The 21,777-nt window shown below is 36.3% G+C and overlaps 4 protein-coding genes across 8 annotated transcripts; 2 read left to right on the forward strand and 2 right to left on the reverse strand.

Moving 5' to 3' along the window:
• The first annotated feature begins 812 nt into the window (after window positions 1-812).
• 14-3-3epsilon (tyrosine 3-monooxygenase/tryptophan 5-monooxygenase activation protein epsilon) lies at window positions 813-10,574 on the forward strand. Of its 2 annotated transcripts, XM_083094210.1 has the most exons (5): window positions 813-1,108; window positions 5,412-5,718; window positions 6,082-6,425; window positions 7,132-7,230; window positions 7,419-10,574. In XM_083094210.1, exons 1-4 carry the CDS (start codon window positions 1,045-1,047, stop codon window positions 7,182-7,184), a joined length of 768 nt encoding a protein of 255 aa, XP_082950336.1. In that variant the 5' UTR covers window positions 813-1,044; the 3' UTR covers window positions 7,185-7,230; window positions 7,419-10,574. The 2 variants fall into 2 exon arrangements, with proteins under 2 accessions (XP_082950336.1, XP_082950335.1); XM_083094209.1 differs by lacking the exon at window positions 7,132-7,230 and having other exon boundaries at window positions 816-1,108.
• On the reverse strand, window positions 7,715-15,481 carry LOC145968604 (uncharacterized). Of its 3 annotated transcripts, none has more exons than XM_083094192.1 (5): window positions 13,453-15,481; window positions 13,092-13,241; window positions 12,764-12,925; window positions 12,054-12,584; window positions 7,715-11,599 (listed from the first exon to the last, which is right to left on the reverse strand). In XM_083094192.1, exons 1-5 carry the CDS (start codon window positions 15,007-15,009, stop codon window positions 11,264-11,266), a joined length of 2,736 nt encoding a protein of 911 aa, XP_082950318.1. In that variant the 5' UTR covers window positions 15,010-15,481; the 3' UTR covers window positions 7,715-11,263. The 3 variants fall into 3 exon arrangements, with proteins under 3 accessions (XP_082950318.1, XP_082950319.1, XP_082950317.1); XM_083094193.1 differs by having other exon boundaries at window positions 13,143-13,256; XM_083094191.1 differs by having other exon boundaries at window positions 13,092-13,256.
• A 143-nt stretch (window positions 15,482-15,624) lies between these two features.
• Mdh2 (malate dehydrogenase 2) lies at window positions 15,625-18,657 on the reverse strand. Its single transcript, XM_083094208.1, has 5 exons — window positions 18,445-18,657; window positions 17,388-17,603; window positions 16,920-17,192; window positions 16,252-16,581; window positions 15,625-16,007 (listed from the first exon to the last, which is right to left on the reverse strand). Exons 1-5 carry the CDS (start codon window positions 18,517-18,519, stop codon window positions 15,879-15,881), a joined length of 1,023 nt encoding a protein of 340 aa, XP_082950334.1. The 5' UTR covers window positions 18,520-18,657; the 3' UTR covers window positions 15,625-15,878.
• A 236-nt stretch (window positions 18,658-18,893) lies between these two features.
• On the forward strand, window positions 18,894-21,777 carry Atpsynb (ATP synthase subunit b, mitochondrial). 2 transcript variants are annotated; one of them, XM_083094221.1, is made up of 4 exons: window positions 18,894-19,054; window positions 19,588-19,746; window positions 20,532-20,884; window positions 21,364-21,688. In XM_083094221.1, the coding sequence occupies exons 1-4, from the start codon at window positions 19,027-19,029 to the stop codon at window positions 21,538-21,540; spliced, it is 717 nt and encodes a 238-aa protein (XP_082950347.1). In that variant the 5' UTR covers window positions 18,894-19,026; the 3' UTR covers window positions 21,541-21,688. The 2 variants fall into 2 exon arrangements, with proteins under 2 accessions (XP_082950347.1, XP_082950346.1); XM_083094220.1 differs by having other exon boundaries at window positions 18,931-19,060; window positions 21,364-21,777.

Raw genomic sequence — 21,777 nt, forward strand, 5'->3', positions numbered from 1 at the left:
AAAAGCTAAACTTTTTGGATCGTTAGTGCTTGTATGTACATACATTAGCTGTGACTCGTGTGAAAAGAGGCAAAAATATAAGCTTCCCTATGAAGAAACATTCATTTTGTAGCACACATTCGGGCGATCGCTTTTAATAGTCTCTTTTAATAATTTATCTATTATCGTCGATCGCAGAAGGCCGTAATTGTATCATAAGAGACCTTGTTCTTTCGAATAAATTATATTAAATCAAAGATAAAAGCTACATGTAGACGCGATCTGAATTTAGCGATTAAGAGATTGTAGAATATTTTAATAGAGATCTCTCTCATCCAAAGTTTGTAACGTCGTTCGCATTCATTAACATCATTTTTCTGTTTTTTTCTTTCTGGGAATTATTTTTACCGGCATTTACAAAAGACTTGAAATGCTCGTTGCTTTCTCGAGCAATTTAAAAAAAAAAATCAAAAAAGTTGATGGATTTCGAGGAGAGGGAAAATTACGAGCCGTCGAATATTCTCGTCGTTTGGTTTTTCCCGGTTCGCGTTCCGCGCGTTCCTCGTTTTCGTCATTTGAAGAAGGAGCGGTCGAAAAGCGGAGACGAGAAAAACGACGATGATGCGGTATCGGAGAAATTTATATTCGCGCAAAGAGAGAGCCGAGGTACTCGTTCGCGAAACGTCAACGAGAAAGAGAGAGAGAGAGGCACGTCCAGAGCAGAATCCAGGCACGTCTGGCACGTTCGAATCGGTTCGGCGGGTTCTGCGCGCGCGCGCGACGGGACGGATGGCGGCAATGACGTCACGGGCGTAGTAATACACATGGCGAGCGGAGTTGATCGGCGGAGCTGCTGCGCGAGAGACAGGGAACTGCTTTCGATTGTTAGCGGGCGCCGCCATCTTGGTCAGTGAGCTTGCGAGTGGCTGTACGTCTCGAGGAGCGCGGTGCTTCGTGTGCGTATTTCGGGCGGTCGTGCCGACCAGGTATCTTTGGTGCGCGCGTTTTTTTCCCGACGAGCCTTCCTCGATATCATCGTACCTGTGAAATCCGCGTACATCCGAGATGTCGGAACGGGAGGACAACGTTTACAAGGCGAAACTGGCCGAGCAAGCGGAACGCTACGACGGTGAGTAGATATTTTTCCGGCCGGGACGGTACGCCACGGCATGGCCGATCCTCCGGCGATTTACAATCCCGATACCCCTTCTCGCTTCCCGTCGTCGATTCCCTGCTCGACGTGGACCTCGCGCGGCCTCCAGGCTACGACGACCCGCGACGGGGCCCACGTCCTGGCGTCCGTCGTCCTCGTCGAGACGAATTAACCTTTAATGCGCCGACATGTCGGCGTTGTAACTGTCAAAATCGCGTCCGGCGATCACGCCGGATTCGAAACGCCGATCGTTACGGGGTAACCGGCGGCGTTTCTTTGTGGCGGCGCCGGACGCGATATCGACTCGTGTCATTCGCGACGGTCGATCCGGCGAGGCCCGCCCGCCCGTACGTCCGTCCGTCCGTCTATCCGTCCGTCCGTCCATCCTCCCGCTCGCTCGTTCGTTCGCTCGTTCGCTCGCTCGCTCGCCCGCCCGATCGTCCGATCGCCCGCCCGATCGTCCGATCCTCCGCTCGCTGGCTCGCTTGCCGGAGTTGGTGACCGTAAATCTCGCAAATCTCGATATTCCGAGCGAGCGAGGAAGCGTCGATCGGCGTACGATGGGCGCGCGTTGCTAGGCGTGCTCTCGGCCAGCTCGATCCTCGTTCCTCCTCGCCTCGGTAGATAAGCGATGGGCGAGCGAGCGAGCGAGCGAGCGTCTTCGCTTCGCCTCGCTTCGTCGTGACGCATAGACGGCATAGACGGCATAGAAGACACGCACGACGCGCGACGCGACGCGACACGGCGAGGCACTTTCGCTAATCGCCGACGGCTCATTGCTAGGAGCAGCGGGCGAGCGGGCGCGTAGCGACTCGCGTGTTCCGCTCGTGGTATCTGGCCTTGAATGCGCGCGGAGAAATCACCGACCGGGTACGACCGACCGAGAAACGGAGACAACGGCCAATGTTCTCTTCTCCTCCTCCTTCTCCCTCTTCCCTTTATCCTTCCTCTCTCCTCTTCCTCTTTTAGGCTTTCTCTCGAACCGAAAGATTTACGAGATCAGGTAGGTCCGTGATCTGCGCGAGGCTTATAGATTACGGTCCTGCTGCTTTTGGTCTCGCACAATGAGAGTAGGTATGTTTCTTTTTTTCCCTCGCGCATCTTTTTTTCACGATGAAAGATAGAGAGAGAGATGAAATGATCTCTGCAAGATTTTACGGATTTTAGAGATTTGGATATTCATCGATCCCTCCTGCTTGTCTCGTCTCATGGTACCCTCCAGATATTCGTAAAGTCCAATTTACGCGTAACACGTATGTACAACTCATCGTTACAAATTATTACAGACTCGGCATCCTTCTCCCGAATCCTTGCTTTCCGGGCAATGATCCGACTGATCTCTATACATTTTCAATATATCGATGCCAAGACGCTCCTCTTGTCATCGAGGTAAAACTTGGACGATAAGAGCACATACGATTAGCGATCTTGCTCCTGGCGAAAGCAACGCGTGTACGCACGAGTGGGAAGAGGGAGGGGAGACAATCGAGCGGATCAAGAGGGAACGGGGTCGCGGGGTGGCGTAACGTTGCGGGGGGGAGGAGGAGGGAGGGAAGAGGGAGAGGCAGTCAAATTTCTCCTTCCTACGCTGCGCGTTTCGGTGCGCGCTTGTTTCTCGCGGGATTCTAAAGCACCGGCTAAATTTCACTATCCTAGCCATTTCTTTTTCTCCCTCTCCACCCTTTTCGTGCGTGGGAATGCCATGTGACTTACATTTGATGAAATGCGAAATGGCGAAATTACTGGCGTGACAAACCATGAGGGGTTTGCGTTGGGTAAAGAGGTAATGTTGATGAAAATTTGAGTAAAGGTTAAAAAAGAATAACAAATGCGTTGAAAATATCTTGTAGCAAAATGATAAAAAATAACAAGGGTAAATTTACATCGAAATAATACATACATGACATTTTGTAGTTTTTTTTTTTTTGCGCGTCACTCTGTATAACGAGAAATTTCGAGGATGACTCGGGGCGATACTAATTAACAAATCTTTGTTCCCTTCGTAGAGCCACTCCAATTATGTCGAATCTCGTTTTCCGTCTTTCTTTCAGAATCGTTCCAATTAACCAAATGTCAGGTTTATGATCCCGCAATCGGTCCAAATTGTATTTTAATATAGATTGCACCTATAATAAAATATTGCTACATTTTTCTCGAAATATTCCTCGAGAAATAAAACATTTGAGATCACAATATTGAACGTATAATCATTGAAAACTTTCAAGTTTTAAATCAATAAATCAATTTGCCTCGTCATCCAGTGCATGTCTTCAATGATTTTTTTTCTTGCGTTTCATAAGTCGTTATTATATCTCTTCAAAGAGCGAAAAATGCGCTTGTAAGAGAGGCAATTATCAAAGGTGATAATATGTATTGATTGTCGTGTGTGTTGATCAACTTTAAATATCGACAGCCCATCGCCCTTTTCATATCTCATATTATCTATAATATCTATATTTAAAGCAATACATAGTAGATTCGAAAATTTTGTCTGTTGGTTAAGCAGATTTGACGACATAATCGATCTTGACAAGAAAATCAAAGTAGAGGCGACGTGTAATGATGTGACTCTTTCAGGAGGACAAGGAGCGACAGTCAAATTTGAGGATACCTAGAGAAAGAGAAAAAGAAGGAAAAGATGGAGGGAAATAAATGGATAGATAGAGAGGAAGGGTGGGGGAGGGGGTAGTCGTAGAACGGGCGGAGAGTGAGCAAAAGGGGTGAGAAAAGGTGACGAGAGCAGGAGGTAGAGGAGGAGGAGGATGGGGAGAGGGATGGTTAGCAGAAGGAAAGTATTGATCTGGCCGCTATCCCACGTTGCTGCACACCTCGACTATGTATGTGTATAACGTGTGTTCATTGTAACGCCCTCTTTACGTCACATTTGCTCCCCCCTCTTCTCCTCATGAACTTGAAGTCACCACCGATACTTTGGTGCGTGCGACGCATTGATCCACATTATCGATCTACGCGTCCTTTCCGTTATTACGCCGTTATTATAGGTCTTCAGGTTTCACAGCTTCCTACATTCTTCTTCCTTTTCTTTTCTCTCTTTGAAAGCGCAGAGTACACTTGTGCCATTTTTAGCGCGCAAAATGCAAACGAGCTGGCCGAGTTAACCGAGAATGCGAAAAAGTTTCTTTCGAAAATTCAACTTTATAATATTTTTTAAATGAAAACACTTTGATATCAAATTGGACAAACTGCGCCGATATTTTCCGATTCTTTAAGCTGAAGCTTTTTACAAGAAGACTTGACATCTTCTACAAGAATACTCGAAAAACAGAGATGTAGCATTCTATTTGATGTGCATTTCTTATTGTAAAATTTGTACTTAATTTGACTATTTGATTTGGCACATTTGATATTTTTTTCTCTTCTTACCTGGAGATTCAATAATTAATTTTCTTCTATAATCTTTTAATTTTAATTTTAGAATATTATGCATAACATTAGTAGAAAGTCATTTCTCCATTAAACATGTGGATTTCCATTAAGAGATTAGTCAGTTGAACTTTTATGGAAGGCTTACGTACAAAAATCGCAAAGAGACATTCCGTAAAAACATCTGGAGGCCAAAAGATCGGCGTCTCTCGCGGCAAATATCGCTCCAATATGCCGATAAATACGTATTAGTGACTTCCGTGCAAAGTTCAAGGGGCAGCGGATTAATATATACGATATATATATATATATATATATGCGTTCATCCCTTTTACTCCAAAGGTACTTGGCGTTATCGTTTCATCCGCGATGGGCACGTAACATTTTATAGGCCAAACGTTTATATGCCATTTAAACCAACAAAAGTTCACGAGCGATACAAAGTTTATTTAACAATGATTTACGACAAATCTTTTGACAATCTGTACTTTGCAGGCCAATTGCAAAAAAGGTTGCAAATGTAGAATATAGAAATATGGTGTTTAATTAACTAATCACCATCTATTTTATAATTAATCGAAAATTTATATAAAAAATTTTCTTTTAGTTTCATGTTACAATGATTTCTTGTTGTCTGTGTGTATATAAAATTACTAATTACATTTCTTTTATAAAAATAATATTTTTGTTTTGTTTTTAAATAGAAATTATTATTTATGTTATAAGCCATTTTTTATTATAAATCTCGTTATTTATATTAATTTTGGTATTTATAATAATTTATAATATTTTTTATAATAATTTTTAATATATATATTATACATTTTTTCTACATCTTTTATGTAACTTTTATAATTTTTCATTTCCATTAATTTGTTTTTGTCGAATTTTACAGAGATGGTTGAAGCAATGAAGAAGGTGGCTTCGTTGGACGTGGAGCTCACTGTCGAGGAAAGGAACCTTCTCTCAGTGGCATACAAAAATGTCATTGGAGCAAGGAGAGCCTCCTGGAGAATAATCTCGAGTATCGAACAGAAAGAAGAGAACAAGGGAGCCGAGGGAAAACTAGAAATGATTCGCCAATACCGATCTCAAGTAGAAAAGGAGCTCAGGGATATTTGCGCCGACATTCTCGGCGTTTTGGATAAGCATTTGATACCGTGTGCCTCCACGGGAGAATCCAAAGTCTTCTATTATAAAATGTATAAGAATCTTTTTATACTGTACATTTTCTATATAGTTGCTTATTAATTGATTTATTAACGATTAATTTATACATGTAAATATAAATGTATGTATAGCCTTTCAATGATGAGCTTTCCAGGCCACAAAACAATTTAAATCACTTGTTAACACAATGGTCCATATAGTTTCACTTTTATATTTATTGTTGAAGATGAATCTATCGTAAATGAATAATGAACGTTAATTGATTTTTTCATTACTTCTCTTTTATTTTTATTTAACAAAATTGTATAGAATATTTTTTTTCATTAAATTGCTGCATTGTATCGTGTTGCCATACAATATATAAGCTATATTAATCTTGTAATTTACATTTTCAGGAAGGGCGATTACCATCGTTATTTGGCAGAATTCGCCATCGGTAATGATAGGAAGGAAGCGGCAGAGAACTCTCTAGTGGCATACAAAGCGGCGAGCGATATCGCCATGACGGAATTGCCGCCGACCCATCCCATTCGTTTGGGATTAGCGCTCAACTTTTCCGTGTTCTATTATGAGATTCTTAATAGTCCTGACAGAGCGTGCCGTTTAGCAAAGGCGGCCTTCGACGACGCGATCGCCGAATTGGATACATTGTCCGAGGAAAGCTACAAAGATTCCACCCTTATAATGCAGCTCCTCAGGGACAACCTCACTCTATGGACATCGGATATGCAGGGCGACGGTTAGTAGTGTCCCACTTACTTATGAGGGCGAAAATCGCTATAAGGATGTTTTGATTACGCTAGAATGCGTTGCACGATGTATCTCGCCCGCCCGATCGATACGCAAGCAAATACCGTGCATTGTAATACGAGATCTTATCTTAAATATTCTAATTTAATGCGTCTTTTTATTATTGAGATAAATTTGATGACTGAATCCTTAGTCAAAAACTAGAAATGTGCACGATTTGAAAGTGTCGAAAGAAAGAAACTCTTCAGGCTTCGGATTTAATCGAACATCAAATTAGCATCTTGTGGTTCCTGATCATTCAAGAGCGTGATTAACTATCGTTAACTATTGTTAAATTTATTGAGAATTATATATTTTTTAAAAGTTTATAAAATACGCGACAAAATAATGATCTATAGATGCAAATCTTTTGATACAACTTGTGTACAGGATCCTATATAAGCGACTAATTATACTATAGAAAAGTGTTTCTTACGTTTTAAAATTATTGATCTTTTGAAAGAATATAAATATTATGGCGCTCTCTTTATTTCGTAAACTTTTATTTTTATTTCTTTATTTCTATATTTATTTCTGTATTTTAATTAATTTAATTAATTAGATTAAGATTTTATTTTAAACTTTTTTTTGATTTATATAAAAAATCAAATGTTGCATGCAATTTCCGAACACAGAATCATTATTTTGTAATTCAGAATCCGAGCCTGATCAGCAAGGCGATAGTGCTGTCGATACTCACGATGCCTGAACGTAAATACACCCTTTTCCTAACATCCCCGAAGCCCATCTATTCGGTGAGCGACACGATATATACACAATCGTTACCGCGTTAAAATGAAAAAAAATGAAAGAAGCAAGTCACAAATTAATTTATTTAAAACTAGCTCCTCCAATTATTTTATTTGCCAATTAAATTTTATTAAACATTTGCCTTTAGTTGCATTAATCATAATAATGTAATGTATCCACATTTGTTATGCAGGTGAAGCCGAACAAAAGGAGCAACTGCAAGATGTGGAAGATCAGGATGTATCGTAACTCTAGCTGTAGTGAGTGTTATCTTACGCATATAAAACTGAGACACAAGAAAAAACTCTTAATAACTCGTAAGCAAAAGAAAAATAAACCAATTCAGCAGATGGCAGTTCGGGGTGGGAAGGGGAGAGATCTTTAGAAATTTGCGTGATCTTTAAAAGTACGCGCCGTTATTTTAAAACAGAGCGGCAGCAGTGACAACAACATAGCGATAACAAAATTAATTAATAATCATTTGATTGCATTATTACGTACACATATAATACATGATTGAATTTCGGAGCACGCAGAAACAAAAGGACACGCACTCTGCGATAAATAGAGACTGCAAAGCATTTAGAAAGGAGAGGCACTTTTTAAGTTGCCCCGTTTTTGCGTATCGAGAGGAAAAGTTGTCGTATATTTGCATCTTGCATGCCATCCGTTTAAAATTGACGACGCCGACGACTTAGACGCCGTTTCTGTTAGTCTCAGGCTGTTCGGATTACACCAATTTCATCAGGGATTGAATTTTGTCTCAGTGAGTGAAACGAATTATGTGTATCGTACATACTTTACAATAGCGGAAGAAAAAAAAAAAGAAAGCACGATCGTTGATCTACCGAGACACATTTGTGTGTTGATCTGTCCTTACCCTGATCTAATCTCTGCCACACACAACTCTTCTCCTTTCTCTCCTTTCCGAATCTTCTCCTTTTTCCGTCCCGCTACTCTGAACCTTGCTTTTTTTTTATAGCGCGCACGATTGTCTCGTGTATACTACAATTGCTACGATGTTAACGTATGCGTGTAAATCGATTTATTTAGAGATAAACATACGCTCATATTTTTCTTTCTCTCTCTTTACGGAAATAACGGCGGCGTCCTCACATTGCCAATTGTTAAGACGGACCTCGCTTTCGAGCTTGTAACTCTGTGTAATAAGATATGTACTTCTGATAAAAGATCCGAGTGTAATATTATAGATGAGATAGTTGAGAAAGAAAAACATAAAATTTATGGATTTTTGGCATAGCCGAGCTGAGAAGACGAGAATATGCTTACTTCGGTTGCCCCTCCTCTTCCCTCCCCCACCCCTCCCCGTCTGTATCTCGTCAAATGCAATAATATCGTTCGGCTGATTGTGAGCTTTCGTAAAAAGATCGTCGCGAAGGGCTTAATAATGTGAGTGAAAAAAAGCAAAAGTGTGTCGTCGAAATTTTTTCCGATTTCGTTGATCTTTACGCATCTTTCCGAAGCGAGCGTCTCATCGCGTCAGCTCGACAGCGTGCAGCGTCGTTGATTGAAAAAAAAAAAAAAATGAAAGAGAAAAAGGAAGAAGGGAAAAAAAATGAAAAGATTACGTTAGTGAGCCTTTTTAGCGTTATTACGTTACTCACAGCAAACAAGCAACTATCTAGCTAGTCTGTAATGTGGTTGTACGTTTTCATACGCCCGTTGTGTAAACTAAATATCGATTGCTGTGGTATAAGAACAGAATAAATGACTGTACCCCGACTTTTTCCACCCGCGCACATACACATTCTTACGCTATGCATACATATGTATATATATATGTATGTGTATATGTATGTACATGTATGTATATATACATGTATGTGTATGTATATATATACACACATAATATCTATGTATATGTATGTATATATACATTATACCTATATATACACACACATACACCTATACGTATGATGTATATATGTATCCACATCTTTTCCATCCGAATAATCGATTCGTGTTTATATAATTATCCATTCATCGATGAGTCATTCCATCAACTTTTACGTTGAGACATTCCATTGTTCTTCTTGTACTAAGGAATCATAGGTTTACAGTGAAAATACCCCTTTTCTTCAGATCGACGAGGTAAGCTTAGCTAGTTACTGACCATTTTACGCATTAAAATTTACCTACTTATTATAGAGCTAGAATTACCAAAATCCATTTTTAAGCTCGCTCAGTTTTTTCGCTAATAACGCAACGGGGAGGAGACGATGATACCGAAGGAGACGCCGAATAAGCAGCAAGGAAAAGCGAGGCGGTCAAACATCGAGAAAAGAAATACAATCCGGCGAGAGAAGCGCGGATCGCGAGGGATCCGCACGGAAGAGAAAAAAAATTGGTGTCCATCGTGCCCCTGTATTTAACTATTGTAACGATAAAGACGATAATCATGTTACACACACAAATGATACGTTATGAATACGAGGAATAATTCTCAAAGTAATATCAACCGGCTCTCGTAAAGTAAGTAAGTAAGTATATTTGCGAATGTAATATTGTAAGAGCGTAATAAGTAGGGTAAAAGAGAAAAAGAAAAAAAATCAAGAAAAACGAAGAAGTAACAATCTTGACGCGAGAGATCATCCGAGCGACGGGGTAAGATCAACTCGAGTATATGATGATCGAGGAGATTAAATCGCGCGAAAAATTGTATGCAAGGTAAACAGAGCTCTAAATTAAGAACTGCGGAGCGAGGCGGAAGCCGTCGTAGGCTGTTGAAACAACACACACGCGTATATACATATATATAAATATATTTCAATTACATTAGCATGTATCTGTGCTGCGGGCAAAAAGTGTTTTAAGAAATTTAGATACGTATAAAAATGCGTCAGGTGGCAACGAAATGGTGGTAGTAGCGATCTCTGGATGCCGATGAATTATCCGTACGATCCGATTATTCGTTCATAGTGTTTACATTTTTTTTTTTTTTAAATCAATTTTATTGCACATTCGTCGAAAGAGATTTTTGTTCAATCGATTTATTGCGTGTGAACGTTTAAAAATTAATTTAAAAAATGATTCTTCATATATACGTTTAAATTTGATTCAATTTAAGAAATTTAGATTTAGAGGAATTTAGATTTTTTATAAAATTAAATCTCGGTCGCGCGTTCTTAGAACATCATCTAAAATCGCGCTATGAACGAATAATAGAGCAACGCGATTCATCATTGTTCGGAAGAACTAATTTTTGCGTTTCTGGATCCGCGTGCGTTCTTACGCTCTGTATTACAATCGATGCGATTACACCGGATACAATCTTTTTTTCTGTAAAACCACACACGTGAAAGCTACAAATAAAGTAATTACGAATCTATGTTTCAGATCACAGTTTCATTAAGTGTCGATTTATATTTTTGGCCACACACAGCTAGTGTCATAACAGAAATTATTCAGCTTAAAGCTTACAATTTTCAATTTATAATATATTAAATTTATATTACATAAGTGTAATACGTCTCTGTTTAATATTTTTTATCTCTAATACATTTAATTTTAATTTTTTAATACATTTTATTTAAATTTTAGGTTTTCCGCTTCTTACTGCAACTATTGGATTATGACATTAGAAGTGAGAAATAATGTGGATTTCTTCTTTGCATTATACATCGAAATAAATATTTTTCTCGCATGTGTATCATTCGCGTTTAATAGTCTATTACATAGAATATATATCAAAGTAAACAAAATATATATCGAGGTTTTTTCAATTGTCCATTAGTAAATAAATGTACGATTCAACTTGTATAAATCTTGCATTTTCGGTAACAAAAATATATTTTGTTGTTGATCAAATGTATCAACATATGAATTGATGAAAAAGAGTTTGTGACATAAAATTTCATAAAAATCTATCCTATCCAATACGAACTATATGCAAAATAATTTACTTTGATTTATTTCGATGTATGATGCAAGAAAAAGATTCATACACGATGCCTCGCTCTTCTGGTGTTATCCAATTCAATTTTAGCTACAGCAAAAGATGCAGGAGAGCTAATACGATTATTCAAGCGCGGATTGCGATTGAATAAGCGACTGAGATTGCATCTCTTTCGCAAAGTCGCGATCACGGAAGCTATTCGAGCTGGATATAAGTCTCCTCGGTCTGGTCAAATTTACTTGTCGCAGGATTCGTTCTAAATTACCTTCTGATCCGGTCAGAATGGGTGAAAGATTGATGCTCGATGCGGTTCGATTTTTAACAATTCGGCCACTTCTGGGCGACTTTCCAGTCTGATCGCTAGGTTTACGTTTCGCAGACTTTAGTTTTACGTTGCGCAGCATTTCTAGGGACACAACTGGTCCTCTCGGACCTGGTACGGTATTTCGTCTGCTATCCTGAAATGAATTGAAAAAAGTTAATGTTTTTTTGTGTACTTTTAGAATCGCGTTGAGTAAATTAAAGTAGTAATCATATTAAAATTAATTCTTTTAAGTCGCGTGTACACGTTAGCTTTTTATATGACAAATTTTTTTTATTATATAATATAACGTATAATACTTTTTTATTCGATTATGTTTAGTATTCAAAAACGACTTTAGATTTCATAACTTCTTTTAAAAACAAAAGGTTACAATTTATGTATATTTGATTTATTTTTATGCATTTACCGGTTTAATTGGTTTTCAACCTAATATTTTGAGAGAGCTTAATTTAAATCTAACAATTCAAAAATTAAAAATTTCAAAGAATTCACAAGACCATTCGTCTAAAAAGATTAATTATCCGCAGAAATTATATGATTTTATCATAATAGAAGTGTTTTGTTAAAACTTAAAATTTTAACAATACTTTGATACTTTGTGGCGCCTTCTTTAATGTGACTTTTAATAAATCTTCGACTGTGATGGTGGGCCTGTTGAACAACGGCGTGGAGCATTTCCTAGGTGTTCTTCTCTTGTTACTTTTACTGCTATTGGGGGTTGTCGGAGATTGTATGATCCGTGGCTTCGGAGATTGTAAGGAAGTTAAAGGGAAGGGTGGAGGAGGAGGTGGAATCGATGGTGCCGATTCCGAGGTGTGCACTTTTGAGGAAGACGGCGGCTGTGGAAGTATTAAGGAGGATGGCGGTGGCGGTGGTGGAGGAGGAGGAGGAGGAGGAGGAGGTGGGGGCAAACGAGAAGGAGAAAACGAGAGGGAACACGAAGAGACTAAGGGAACCGGTTGCGAGAATTTCGATCGAATTTCCTCTAGCGTTTCGCGCAACTTTTTTAGCTCCTGCATTAGCGTTACATTGTCCTCGGTCATCTTTTTACTGGCTTCACGGACGATATTTATTTCAGTTGTGAAGGCCTTAAGGGTAGCTTCGGTGCTCGTTCGTACCTGCGATCAAAATCACAAGAAAGTAAATTATTAACATCAAAATAGATTATTTTTAGATTTATCAATTTTCAGATTTATATTAAGATGTAAATATTTTGTGTGTAAATATATTAAATTGTATATTGATCGCGAATGCAAAACTATATTTAATCTTTTTCAAGGTTCGAAATAATTCTCACCTGGTCGAAATCCATCGAGAGTTGCGTCACTTTTTTCGATAATAATTGTAACGTCTTTTCGTTTTCAAAACGCAATGTCGCTATTAAATCGTTAAATTTTTTCGTTCGAGGAGTCTCTGTTGACGAAAATGAAATAATCACCTCTCGCAGTTTCTTGTAACTCTGAAAAATAATAAAATTATCTAATATAAACAAATTCGTATATAATATTAGATAATAATATAAATAATAAATAATATATATTAAAATGTGATATATATTTATTTAAAGTGAACAATTTTCGTTCGTTGCGATATAATTCGACTTTAATCAATTGCAAGAAATTTACACCATTTAGCGGATGCAGTTTTTTTTTCAACCAAATGCAGAGAGCAATCACCCATGTAATTAATGCGTAGCAGACGTTTCTTTGTTGAGATGCGTGGGAGTCTTGCAGAGTCGCGTTGTTTTGTGACATCTGATGTTTATAAGCGTCATCCTGATGAGATTTTACCTTATTATTCACAAACAGAGCAAAGTTATTAGAGATGTAGTGAATAAATACAAAGAGAATATATTTTTAACATGTTCGAGATAAAGAAAAAAGAGAAATTAAACAGAAAAATATTTTTTGTTAAAATTGTGCTTTTGATATGAGCAATATTGCATGTACTTTTTTAAACTTTAAAGATACACGAATAAAACATTACTTTTTGCAGGTAATTATTGCGACCGTCGTAATTAGCTGTAGCTAGATCAAATGTCGATTTCGGAGTGTTCTCCCAGTGTCTTTTATCGCACGAAAGTGAATCCAATAACGAGCGTTCTTCGCTTTTATTGAAAAGTGAATCTGTAATTTCCGTGCGAATCTCCGATTGCTTCTGCTTTTTCACTTCCCCTTCGTAATCGAACATCAACTTTGCGTTTCGGAAGCGTTTCGTCGGCGATTCCCCGCAAGAATTTGCTTCCAGTCGAGTCTTGGATTTCGAGTCTTGAATCTTCTCCGTTTTTTCTTCATCCTTTGTAAATTCGTGCCCTACATTGTCCGGCGATGACAGAGGCGTGCAACTTGAGGACAACGTCGAAACTGAGATATAAGGGAACATTTTATACAACAAGCACGCGCGTTCCGAGTTCTCGCCACAAATTTGCCTGCCTACTCGTTGCAAATACGCAAACCTCTTGCGAAACTCGCTCCAATTCGCGATCAAACGTTCGCCGATCTTCTCGAGAATCAAGTCGAATCTGTTATTGTCATTTGGTATTCCATTTCTTCTCTTCTTATTGTTTCGCGAACCATCGTCGTCATCTTCGATAGATGCGTCGACCGACAATCCAGCCAATTCGTCGGACGATAATCGCCCGACATCATCAGTGAATCCAGATCGTTTCTCGATCTCCTGAAAGATTGCGAAGCGTGCGGATTCTTCCTGTAATTTGCGAGTCATTTTCATGTTGGATTGATTGGCGATCGTTGATGACTGTCCCTCTAGATAATTATTCATCTCGCGCATCAGATTATCATTCATCGAAAACGTCTTGTCTAACGAACAATTTTCCATCGTTCCGGATATATTTTCGCAATTTTTCCGTTGATTCGAATTTTTCTCCAGAGATCGTCCGTCATGTTTGTCGCAAAAATTCGCGGATCCCAGAACTGAGTCGTTGCACGACTGAGATTCCAAGTTGGAAGGAAATTTCTCCGATTGAGAGATTCTTTGGCGAGTCGTTTCTTCGAGAACCGCTGAAGATTGTCCACCGTGCGTTACGTCGACCGTCTCATTCGCATCGCTATTTAACACATTGTTTAAGGAAGGTAAACTGCATGAATAAATTGAATCCGTCAAATCGAGCGGATCGTCCACGTAGTGACGTGTATCACCTTTAGGATAGTATTTTTCCAAATTGATGAAATCATCTCTAGATTCGATATTAAAATCGCACATTAGAAGATTCGAGTCCCGATACTCCTGGGACGAGCTGGATCCTTCGATAGCATCCTCGATCACATCTTTCCCGATCTCCGTTTGCGATCTTATCTTAGATCGGTTGAGAATAATCTCAGGACTAAGTTTCTCGATGCAGAGACATGAGTCTGATTCGTATAGAACCGATTCTGGTGAATGTTGATTAGACGTATCACTCGCTTTCTTCGCATTTTTGTTCTTCGAATCTTCGGAAGATCGCAAACGAATGTTTTCTCGAAATGATTCCTGAATCTCGTGAAACTTTTGCCTCGATCGTTTGTACAATCTACGCTTCATCATCGAGTCGTGAAATATTTATATTGGGATATCACTATATTACATATACACTGTACTGTATAATCTATTAAATGAGACTATAATTGTTGCAATTAACTATAAACACTTTATTGCACATTCTTCGTTAAAGTTGCATGAATTAGGTAGACTTCAAAAAGTGTTATATTACGTTGTACTTTATCACGACTTGCTGAAATGAAGGAATAATATAGCCCGTGAGAGAGCTTTTATGTATATCTCAAGGTTATCTACTTGTGTATTATTTGTTTTGGTATTTGCACGGTGCTGACACGCTTAGCTTCCTACCTTTCCTGATTAAATTCGTTATTTCTTAGACTAAACTTGCCTTTTCGTTTAAATTAATCTAAAAGAAAATGTTAAGTTTATTTGTTTGAAATTGAATATAATTTTAATTTTTAAGAGAAAATTAAATTTAAATTTACACTCACACACATACATGCAAATATTTGAGTAAACAAATTTTATTTGTAAGAGCATTTATTGAAATCTTTATTATATTGTATATTTTTCTCAAGAGAATGTTTGAATCATGATTTGTGTGTATAATTCTATTATTTTATTTATATATTTTTTATTCCCTATTTTACATACTAAATGTATATATAAATCTGCTCGGAAGTTTATTTTTCATTTACAACCTTAATATTATAAATACACTTCATAATCTGTTCCAACATTTCAAATACTACACACTTATGCATATGTATCGGCAGGTCGGGAGAAACAAAAAATATATTTGTGGATTTTCACGCTCATCACAGTTGAAAAATGATAATTTGCTGTGATCACTATAATTACAAGATGAGCGACAAAAGTCAGTAATTTTCACGCTCTGTTTAGCTCGACAGATTTCACTTCTTATTTACAAAGTCTTCTCCTTTTTGAATATTTTTTTTGAGTTCAGGAATAGCAGCTTCTAACAGTTTTTGCTCAAAGCTGCTTAGTTTACCCAGGCCCAAATTTTTCTCAATTCCATTTTTCTGAAATTCACAATGTGTCAATATATGTTATAAAACATAATATACACAATAATAGCGTTAAAACTGAAATATGTATTATATTCTATATTTTAAAAACAAATGGCTTAATAAGAAAATAATTTCTTATATCGATCAGGAAACAAATTGTATAAATTAAGTATTATTTTATTTGCAATTTTTCTAAGACATATGATAGCAACAAACAGTATAGAGTGATGTGATTTATTTCTATATTTTTACTTACACCCAAAAGTATCGGTGTGGAGAAGTATTTGGCATCAGTGACGTTTGACTTGACGTACGAGCACTCGATAATACCAGTCTCTCCGTTGAGCGCTCTGATTAACGACAGACCAAATCGTGCGCCGGCATAAGCCATGGACAAAGTTGCGGATCCGGTACCTGCTTTGGCCTTAACAACTTCGGTACCGGCCTCTTGAATTCTCTCGGTCAGTGCTTTCAATTGATCATCTGGGAAAGAAACTGACGGTGTGCACTGCGAGATTAGTGGAATAATAGTGATGCCGCTGTGTCCACCAATGACAGGGACGGATGTTTTCTGTGGATTCAGATTCTGAAAAATCATAATTATTTACCACTAGTAATTACTAATCTTAACCACGTCAATTATATGAGATTAATTTAGTAAGAGTTTGGAAAAAAAATGATGTAATATATTCTTGTGGCTTATTTTATCAAATGAAAATATTTTATGTGCCATGTCTCAATTATTCATTATTGGATTACAATGTCAAAAATGAGAAATAATGATTCTTTTTGCATTATATATTAAGATAAATAATTTTTTTTATATATTTTGATTCATATTTGATATTTAAAGTAAAATTTGATAACCTAAATTTCTGTATATGCGATAGTTCACCCTTATATTTTATGCTATATTTAAAATACCTTTGCTTCTGCGATGAATGTGTTTGCTCTGACAATATCCAAAGTAGTCACTCCAAACACACGATTAGGATCGTAGACAGAAGCTTTTCGCAATATTTCGCTCGCTATTGGTACTGTGCTGTTGACAGGATTCGAGATGATCGCTACGAAAGCTTTCGGTGCGACTTCCGCCATCGCGGCGACGAGATCCCGAACGATAGAAGCATTCGTGTTGAAGAGGTCATCACGAGTCATGCCTGGTTTGCGTGGAACTCCAGCAGGTATAATAACGACCTAAAAAAAAATACATCAAATAATAATTTAAGAAAATATGAAAACGAGATTGATCAATTCCGATTTCTTAAGTTAAATTATATATAATCATATGAATAACATTTAAATACAAATACTAAATATTTATAGTATAATTTGCATATCTAGCAAATATTTCTGGCATAATCTTCTGGCATAATCATCAACATGACATACCTGAGCGCCTTTCAAAGAATCCTTGAGTTGTTCCGGACCATTGTAAGCTTTAACTTTTGCTGGCGTGTCTATATGCGAGAGATCAGCAGCAACACCCGGTGTATTCACGATATCATACAGCGACAATTCAGTGACAAGAGGTGATTGCTTGAGGAGTAAGGATAGTGGCTGGCCAATGCCGCCACTTGCTCCCATAACAGCAACCTTGGCATCGCACTAGAAAGAATCGACATGTTGGCATTTTTAAAAATAGAAACACCTGTGAATGTACGCAAAGTGCAAATTAAAGAGAATTTCTTCTCATTAATTGTGTTTATGTAATTAACAAAATTAATGTTTAAAGATTCTTCGAAATGTCAAATTTGTAATGTTATTTCATAGTTTGCTTTTTCAGATATTGGGAGATACGTAGAATAAAAAACGAGAATATGGTAAAAAATATATATTGGGACCTCAAAATCATTCTGCAGTTGGTTCGAAAGTGTCTTGATACGTCAATTTGATACGCCAGCATTTTGAGATCGAATAATTCGAGATTGCATAACGGTGCTCCAATTACAGCATCGCGATCTTCGTGACGTACGATGCAGTTTCCACGTAACTGATAGAGGTTTGGCAAGCGATATCTCTCTCGATACACGTCGTCGAACGTGGATGAAGATGAAGATTCTTATATGGGTTTTCGTAGCGGACTAACAAGTCCACGAGACATACAATGAACGTGAAATAATCGGCGGCTTTATGTTAATATGAGATATGTTAATATACGAACATATGTGTGCATATATGTATGCGCGCATGAGACAGATGATATATATTTAAATAGGCAAATGTATAAAAAGATCCTCTTAAACGTAATCGCGATCTTGTCAAAAAATACGGTATATTTATTAAATACATATTTCAATTAATCACATAAGTAGCGAAAATTTTATATTTCTTATTATCATGCACATTAATGGCGATTTGGGATATGATAACAATTAAACGATTAACGTCATTAAACTTATCTCAGATTTGGAAATATATTGAATCATGATTTACTTTCTTACGATACCTTGGCGCTGGTCGATAATCGTTTTGCTCCTTGCTGGGCGATGTTTACGGTAGGCCTGAGGAATCGCGGTAGCATATTGACGGTAATGAACGTTACGTTAAATTATTCGAAATGATTTTCCCAAGAAAAAAATGATATGTTCTTAATAACCCCTCAAAGACACTCGCGTGACCTCTGAAGATTCGACTGTGACACTGTCAATGGCGCTGCAAGTGACGTTCTTCGAGATAAATTCATCTCGGAGACCTCATACGGCAAAAGTGCAAAGTTTCGGATTCAAGGCTACCAATATTGAAAAATAAATTTCCTATAAATGTGAAGAAACTTCATCTCTGACGCTACAAAAGTTTCCAAGCATTTGATTGGATCAATCGGAAGAATTTTTCATCTCATTCGTTCTGATTGGTCAATTAAACAATTCGAAATATTTGAACGCATCCCTGGTGAAGTACTGAAAATGCTGCATGTGTGAATCGCAATCTGTGAATCTGCCATTATCGTCTCTTTGATCATGATATTCGCTGTAGATTGTGGTGGATCGTGGCTAATATTGTGACCGCAGTGATAGACGTTCGGTACAAAATGCTGTCGAGATTGGCTCTTCGCAATGGTAAATGTCAGTTATTTCTCCCATTGCATTTTTATAAATGATTCCGACACGAGAGGCAAATTCGATCAATACCCGAGGCGACAAATGAATTGGTTACAAAGTTGACACTTTCTATTATGTAATGGCATTCGGCAATACGTTTATATTTTTTCCCAAAAACTATGCTCATATGCTATAATGTATTATAAATATGCACCATATATATAAAATTATGTGACATATTTAAGTCTGCAACATTTTTTTTAGAAAGTAAAACCTAAGCTTTTTCACAGTCAATTTGTTACATTGCCATATTTTTTCTATGAAAAGACATTGAGATTTGTTCTTTTCATTTCTTGAACATTTTGTATTTTTAGTACCGTTATATGCACTTTTTTTTTTGTTTCTGTATCTATATATATTGCACAAAAATTTTTATATTTGAAATAAAAAAAGCATAACAGCTTATAAATAGAACGAGTATATACTTCTTGTGACAAATTTGTAATTTATTGCGATAATATTGTTCTTTTCTCTTTCTTCCTCAAATTTAGCCCAATTATTGCCAATGGCTATGCGTGGAGCGCAAAGTGCTTCTTCGGTAGCGACAGAATATACTCGTCCCAAACGTTTGATTGATCCTTCTCCAGTTAGGCATGGATTCATACCCGAAGAATGGTTTCAAGCTTTCTATTCAAAAACTGGTGCATCAGGTATATAAATGTTCTTATTATATAATGATGATTAAATATCTGATTTGAAGTAATTCATATATAAACTTTCATATTAGGTATATGATAGTTTCTTTACAATCAAAATGAATAATTTCTTATATAAGTTATATATTTTGAAAATATAGAGTAACTTTTGTCTTTATATAAAGCTTTATATTTGCAATAAAGTAATCCGAAATGATCTAAAATGATTATAAGAGTATCAGAAGAGCATTACATAATCTATATTTTCAAAGTTGGAAATTAATTATGTTTCTTTTTTTATTAAAGATTGCGAGTAAACTTTTTCCTTTGACTTGTTTTTGTAAATCATGAAACTTGTTTTACTATTATGCAAAAATAATTTAAGATACTATTAAAAATAATAAAGATAAGCTTAATATTTTATATATAATTTTCATAACCTAGATTATTCTCAATTAATTTCTTTTTTAAAGAGACGTGTTCTAATTTTTTTTTTAGTAAATAATATAATATAATAAACATTGTGTTAAAATATAATTCATGATATTGTACAAGATTGTTGAAGAGATTATCCAAACTTATAGGATATAAAAGATAATGTCAATTTTTATTTCTAATTCTTGAATCATTTCTTTTTATAAAATAAACATGTATGAATAACTTTATTTTTTATACTAATTATTTATTTTTGAAAGGAATTGTTCCCCTTTTTTGTTATATTTGCTACATATCACATCTTGCATAAAATGATATGATATATTTTTGTTATTGCTAATTATTTTTGGATGTTTTATTTTCAGGGCCATATGTATTTGCTATAACTGTGAGCACTTATTTATGTTCAAAAGAAATTTATATTATGGAGCATGAATATTATAATGGACTGTCTCTGTTAGTAATATATGTAACAGCTATAAAATTATTTGGTCCAAAAGTAGCTCAGTTTTTGGACAAGGAAATAGATAAGTACAATGATGAGCTTGATGAGAATAGAACCTCTGAAATAGCTGAGTATGAAAAATTAATTACACATGAAGAAAAAGAACAATATAATCTAGATGGTCAGAAAATGATAATGGAAATTAAAAAAGAGAATATTAAAATGCAACTGGAAGCAACTTATAGGGAACGCTTGGCACAAGTCTATCAAGAGGTATAAATGTTTTCATGTATAATATACAATAAAAAATAATAAAATTATTATAGAAAAAAATATGACAATAGATGTAGATTTTATAATTAGAGCAAAGAGCAACTGAAAGATATCACTTTCATCTTTGCTTTTTAATATATGTTTTACACTTAAAATATTTCTTGATATTTTTTTTATGTGCACTGATTTATTTAAAAACAGAAAAGAGCAACAAAATCATAAAATTAAAAATGAGTTAAATAAACCTGGACAATAGAATTAAATGCAAATTTAAAATCACAATTGTTTTTTAAATGTCTCACTGGTTTCATTATTAAAAAGAATGTAATAATTGTTGCTCAAGCATTATAATTGTTAAATTAAATCTAAACTATCATCAATTTTTCAAAAATTTAATATGGTATAACGATACATCTCTATGCTAACTTTCTACAAGAAGAAAATTAATATAAGAAATTTTATTTGCTCGCTGTTTACAGGTAACGAAGCGTCTCGACTATCAAGTGCAACTACAAAATCTCGAACGTCGAATTGCACAGAAGCATATGGTTCAATGGATTGTAAATGGAGTATTGAAAGCCATAACTGCTGATCAGGAAAAAACAACTCTTCAACAGTGTATCAAAGATCTCGAAGCTCTCGCTGCAAAAGCGTAAAATATCGCTAAAAAATTTAGATAAAATAGAATATGATAGCAGGTAAGAGAAGGCGTCTGTCATCCGATAAAATATTTATCTCTATCGAATGTTGTTTCCAAATCGTCGGAATCGTTAAATGTGAATGAATAAACGCCATCTTGCAACATTTAAAGTGTAAATTAATTTTTGTTAACAATATTTCAGAGAATTGTAAATTTGACTAAACATCAATTATTAAAATAATTGTAAGTTTTA

The sequence above is a fragment of the Camponotus vicinus genome, unplaced genomic scaffold (genome assembly GCF_025532165.1).
Source record: "Camponotus vicinus isolate PSW18456_S1 unplaced genomic scaffold, iyCamVici1.0 SCAF_3, whole genome shotgun sequence".
Taxonomy (NCBI): domain Eukaryota; kingdom Metazoa; phylum Arthropoda; class Insecta; order Hymenoptera; family Formicidae; genus Camponotus; species Camponotus vicinus.

Coding starts and splice junctions, on each gene's coding strand:
- Mdh2 (XM_083094208.1), bottom strand. CDS start 18,519: ATGCTACCGCGATTCCTCAGGCCTACCGTAAACATCGCCCAGCAAGGA. Junction 16,582..16,919: donor CATTCATCGCAGAAGCAAAG/GTATTTTAAATA, acceptor ATGATTTTTCAG/AATCTGAATCCACAGAAAAC. Junction 16,008..16,251: donor CCACACCGATACTTTTGGGT/GTAAGTAAAAAT, acceptor TGTGAATTTCAG/AAAAATGGAATTGAGAAAAA.
- Atpsynb (XM_083094220.1), top strand. CDS start 19,027: ATGCTGTCGAGATTGGCTCTTCGCAATGGTAAAT. Junction 19,061..19,587: donor GGCTCTTCGCAATGGTAAAT/GTCAGTTATTTC, acceptor CCTCAAATTTAG/CCCAATTATTGCCAATGGCT. Junction 20,885..21,363: donor TGGCACAAGTCTATCAAGAG/GTATAAATGTTT, acceptor CGCTGTTTACAG/GTAACGAAGCGTCTCGACTA.
- 14-3-3epsilon (XM_083094209.1), top strand. CDS start 1,045: ATGTCGGAACGGGAGGACAACGTTTACAAGGCGAAACTGGCCGAGCAA. Junction 1,109..5,411: donor GCAAGCGGAACGCTACGACG/GTGAGTAGATAT, acceptor CGAATTTTACAG/AGATGGTTGAAGCAATGAAG. Junction 5,719..6,081: donor AAAGTCTTCTATTATAAAAT/GTATAAGAATCT, acceptor TTACATTTTCAG/GAAGGGCGATTACCATCGTT.
- LOC145968604 (XM_083094191.1), bottom strand. CDS start 15,009: ATGATGAAGCGTAGATTGTACAAACGATCGAGGCAAAAGTTTCACGAG. Junction 13,257..13,452: donor GCAATAATTACCTGCAAAAA/GTAATGTTTTAT, acceptor GTGAATAATAAG/GTAAAATCTCATCAGGATGA. Junction 12,585..12,763: donor TCTCGATGGATTTCGACCAG/GTGAGAATTATT, acceptor TTTTGATCGCAG/GTACGAACGAGCACCGAAGC.